Source organism: Aegilops tauschii, chromosome 3, assembly GCF_002575655.3.
Source record: "Aegilops tauschii subsp. strangulata cultivar AL8/78 chromosome 3, Aet v6.0, whole genome shotgun sequence".
NCBI classification, from domain to species: domain Eukaryota; kingdom Viridiplantae; phylum Streptophyta; class Magnoliopsida; order Poales; family Poaceae; genus Aegilops; species Aegilops tauschii.
The window spans coordinates 50,386,146-50,390,889 of NC_053037.3; the positions used below are offsets into that span (position 1 = coordinate 50,386,146).

At 43.3% G+C, this 4,744-nt stretch overlaps 1 protein-coding gene across 1 annotated transcript; it reads left to right on the forward strand.

Annotated features, from left to right (window-relative positions):
• The first annotated feature begins 237 nt into the window (after positions 1–237).
• Positions 238–2,305, forward strand: LOC109757364 (LOB domain-containing protein 15). The gene is made up of 3 exons (XM_020316184.4): positions 238–522; positions 1,094–1,897; positions 1,995–2,305. Exon 2 carries the CDS (start codon positions 1,104–1,106, stop codon positions 1,875–1,877), a length of 774 nt encoding a protein of 257 aa, XP_020171773.1. The 5' UTR covers positions 238–522; positions 1,094–1,103; the 3' UTR covers positions 1,878–1,897; positions 1,995–2,305.
• The last annotated feature ends 2,439 nt before the right edge of the window (positions 2,306–4,744 follow it).

Here is a 4,744-nt window from a genome sequence, read left to right on the forward strand (position 1 = left end):
TTAATCTCAGTTTGTCCTTATTTATCTGTTTACCCTCTCTCTCCTCCCTCCCTCCCCTCCGTCCCCCACCCTTTTGCAACGCCTCCACATTATTCTTTCAACTATCTCGCTCCCTCACTCAATACTGGCTTGCTTTTCCATTTTCTTGTCTACACACCTCAACTTTCCCTTGCTGCAGTTGTTGTAGGAGGAGGAGCTGTTCTCTATATCTCCCCCCTCCTCCCACAGATCACTGCTGCCAGAGAGACAATAGTTAGGCTGTCCTGCCTGATCATGTGCTAGCTCCTCCTCCTACAATTCTTTGATTCACTGCCAAGGAGACAAGAACTAGTCCTCCTGTTTGTTTGCCTGTTTTTCCATTCAAAATTTCTCTCCTCCTTTGCCATGCTGTGAAGCTTGTGAATCTTGGAAGAGACGGGCTGCAACAAGGGGAGAGAAAATTTCTCCCAATTTTTTTCTTTGCTCACCTTCGTCAGGATCATCAGATCTATATCCTCCTCTCCGCTTGTTGACCCCAAAGAGGTAAGGATGAGCAGGGTCTTTTGCTAGCTCGCTAGCTAGATGCACCTCAGAGAAATTTGGGAAGAAAGGAAAATTTTGCAGCCTGTCCTTCTCTTGCTACTATTATATTGTTCATGCTTCTTGAGATTTGAGCAAACATCATGCTATTTTTACTTGGAAATCTGTGCTTCTTGTGCCATATCATCATACATGCACGCATATGCTTTCATACAGCTAGTGGATCAGGCTCTACATGCATTTGTTTTCATTGATTTTTTTTAGCAGCCATATGTCAAATCATCCCACTGCTATGAATGAATCTACAGTTTTTCTGTGTGCCTCCTTGTTGTGAAGTTGAAAAAAGAAAGAAAAAGATACAACTATTTTCCCCATTTCTTGCGTCGCGCTCGCAAAGATCAGATCAGAACACCTTAAGCTCCCAAACCCTAATCTCCTTCTACCTTCTCAGAACGATCCTCGTTCCAAGAAAACCCTAACCCTAGAACTAAGCTAGCATCGGAAGAAACGAATATTTTTCTGGGGAAAATGACTAACCATTTGACAGCTCTCTTAAATTGGCGTATATACACAGGTCGCTGGCAATGGCATCTCCGTCGAGCACCGGCAACTCCGCCGTCTCTGTGGTGGTCGCAGCACCGACGACACCGGGGGCCGGGGCGCCGTGCGCTGCGTGCAAGTTCCTGCGGCGCAAGTGCCTCCCTGGTTGCGTGTTCGCGCCCTACTTCCCGCCGGAGGAGCCGCAGAAGTTCGCCAACGTGCACAAGGTGTTCGGCGCCAGCAACGTCACCAAGCTGCTCAACGAGCTGCCGCCGCACCAGCGGGAGGACGCCGTGAGCTCGCTGGCCTACGAGGCGGAGGCGCGGGTCAAGGACCCCGTCTACGGCTGCGTCGGCGCCATCTCCGTGCTCCAGCGCCAGGTCCACCGCCTCCAGAAGGAGCTCGACGCCGCGCACACCGAGCTCCTCCGCTACGCCTGCGGCGAGCTCGGTGGCATCCCCACCGCGCTTCCCGTCGTCACGGCCAGCATCCCCACCGGAAGGCTCTCATCCGCCGCAATGCCGTGCCCCGGGCAGCTCGCCGGCGGCATGTACGGCGGCGGAAGTGGCGGTGGCTTCCGGAGGCTCGGGCTTGTGGACGCGATAGTGCCACAGCCACCTCTTTCCGCCGGTTGCTTCTACAATATGCGGAGCAGCAACAACGCTGGAGGCAGCGTCGCCGCTGAGGTGGCGCCCGTGCAGATCCCTTACGCCTCCATGGCGAATTGGGCCGTGAACGCCATTAGCACCATCACCACCACCTCAGGATCAGAGAGCATTGTGATGGATCACAAGGAAGGAGGAGACAGCAGCATGTGAACTGGCGCGCCCAACGAACAGTGAGTGGCCCGTTTGAGTAAATTGTTGCACTGTAATCATGCATATGTATATATGCAGCTTCATGTGTTATCTGTGCTACAATCTTGCCTTGTGCAGTGCATGTGGATTACCTCTCCTACTCTCAAGACCGATGGATGTGGAGGATGATATGCGCTTTGGCCGGCCTTGACGCTCAAGGAAGGAAGCTTCGGGGAGACTGATGGGATCGAGCTAGCTCATTCCCAGGTTAATTAAGCTAAGAAGCAATCTATCTATGAATCTATCTATATATAGCCAACATGAATTATATATGTCAGTGTCTCCCCTTTCTGCATGTTGTGCAAGCCATACTTTGGGTCGACTTTGGAGTTCTATATGTAATCGAATCGAGATCTAGCTTGATCTCTCTTCTTTTCATGATTAATCGATCGGTTCCGCAGGATCCATGCATCAGTCAATCAGTCATTAGTACGCATAGCATGCTTGCTCATGAGAAAAGAACCCGCCTTTAGGCGGCCAAATAAACAATGCACTCTCAGCACATAGATTTGTGGAAAGATCATGCTTGCATGCATCAGGGACTGAGGAGTCCTGAGCTAATGTGGGTTAATAGGGGGCTAATTAAAGGCTACATGATCTGCATCTGATATCATATGTCATAGGCACCAGTGGCCTCTGCTTGCATATATGCTCCAGATATATCATCTTGAGATGCTTAATAGTAAGGGAGGAAGATTAAAACAGTTTTTTATGGAAGGCATCACATCATTTGTTTTGAAGACATTCTTCTCCTTCCATGTTAGTAAACTGTAAAGGCATGTGAAAAGCAGTATTCTCGGCACTATTCTTATAGGTCCCAGATCTTTTTATGGATCTCACTGTTGTGTGCATTGTACATGTATTTATTCGATCATCTAGAGATTTCTCTTTCGCTGGGATTAACTGGGGTTTTCCTTGGGCATATGATTTGCTACTTTTCATGCTTACGTGTTGCTCTGAGATCAGGCCTGGATCTTTTGGTGCTGAATTTGTTTATTCCTTCACAAGTTTGAATTTTACTATTTGCTTCTTGGTTTTGTGTTGAAATTTGTTCAGTTATTGCTGCTGACCCCCCCTCCCCCACGCCCTCCTATAAAATATTAATTAACAGGAGACGCTTCTGCTTAATATAAATTTGAAACAAGGTTTTATGTACAAGAAAAACAAACAATATATAGGCTCCTAACTCATAGAAAAATTGAACAAGGTTTATGTTAAAGAACAACAAAGAAAGTGATACATACAAAAAAACTAACTGATCACCCCCTTTTACCCTTTGAACCAAATTTTTATGCCCAAAATTTTAGTAATGTATATACAACTGAATTAAGCTAGGTTTCATCGCCGGAACGTGTTATCTTATATTTAATTTGAAAGAAAAATCCTTGTAGATATTCAATATATCTCTAAAATAAATATCCAAATTCTCCATCTTTTATATATCTTGAGTCCCTATTTGAAGCATTGGATTTTTAAGTAATACAATAGGACATTTAGCTCCTATATGTAAATTAAATTCTTTTGTCCTAAACACAACATTATAGGCTCATAGTGGAGTGCAGTATTTTGGAATTTTCATAAAAATGCATATTGAAGTTTCGGAACGGCTTTTAGAAATTCCACTTGTACATGTATAGATGTGTCCTACATATATGTAAAATTTCTCAATAAATATTTTCATTTGTGCACTTCAAAAATAAAATAAATGTATGGGTCTATAATAGCAACTAGTACACCCATTATAGATCCACATGTTTATCTTTCTCATTTAGCCCACAAATAAACATATTAATTCATGAAAGTTTATACGTAAGTAGAGCATCTACACCTGTGAAAACAAATTCACGATGCTGTGTAATCCACATTAATCACTATTTTTCTATGAGTTAAATTATATTGAAAAAAATAGAAACCTTTGCCTACAAAAATGGGCAGGAGAATAGTCAATCCAGTATGTTTGGGGGTTAAGACTTAAGAATGATGCTACATCGCGTGGCACGCATAGTGTGCTATCTTGAAATTCAAATCATCCAGAAAAGAAACGAACGATGCCATATTTTCGCTTTTCCATAACTACATTAGATTTGAGCAAATTGTTCATTCAGAAAAGAAAAGAATGGTGCCACGTTTTTTCATTTCCATAAGTACATTAGACTTGGGAAAATTGTAGCAAGAATTTACATATATTCATATGGTACTAAATGCGTGTAGAATCCAAAAAAATTCTGGAATGAGGTCGTAGCCTATGTTAAACTGAGTTGCATCTCGAAAAGAATGCACTCCCTCTATAAACAAATATAAGACCGGTCACTATTTTCTTCATAATATGAGAAACATGGACTTTACTTTTTTTTGCGGGGACACAGTTTTTTTAGAGTGATGGATTGCGCTAGTTTGAACTTGACTTATGCACAGTACACGCGTTAAACATTGACCTTGTAGAAATGAAGTAGTAGTACGCCAATGACTTGTGTCTTCATGCCCGGATGGACTCTCTCCGGTTCACCAATTACTGAGTGCTTATTTCCCAACCATGAATCATTTTTCTTGACATCTCTCTCGATCACGATGGTTGTTGCTTTCCAAACTGATTAGACGTTCTTACTTGGTGAACTGATGTGACAAATATAACATTAACATATGGAGCTTTGCGCATGAGAAATCTTCTATAAGATCATGATTAGAGGGACCCATTATAAGGACCGTTCGGGTGATGGAGAGTGTGGGAACTTTTATAGATAAAAAGTTGCTGTAGATAATGTGTAGTGTACAAGCGCCCTTTAGACATGCATGAGTTGTTTGTAGAATACTAGCTTGTACTCCAAAAA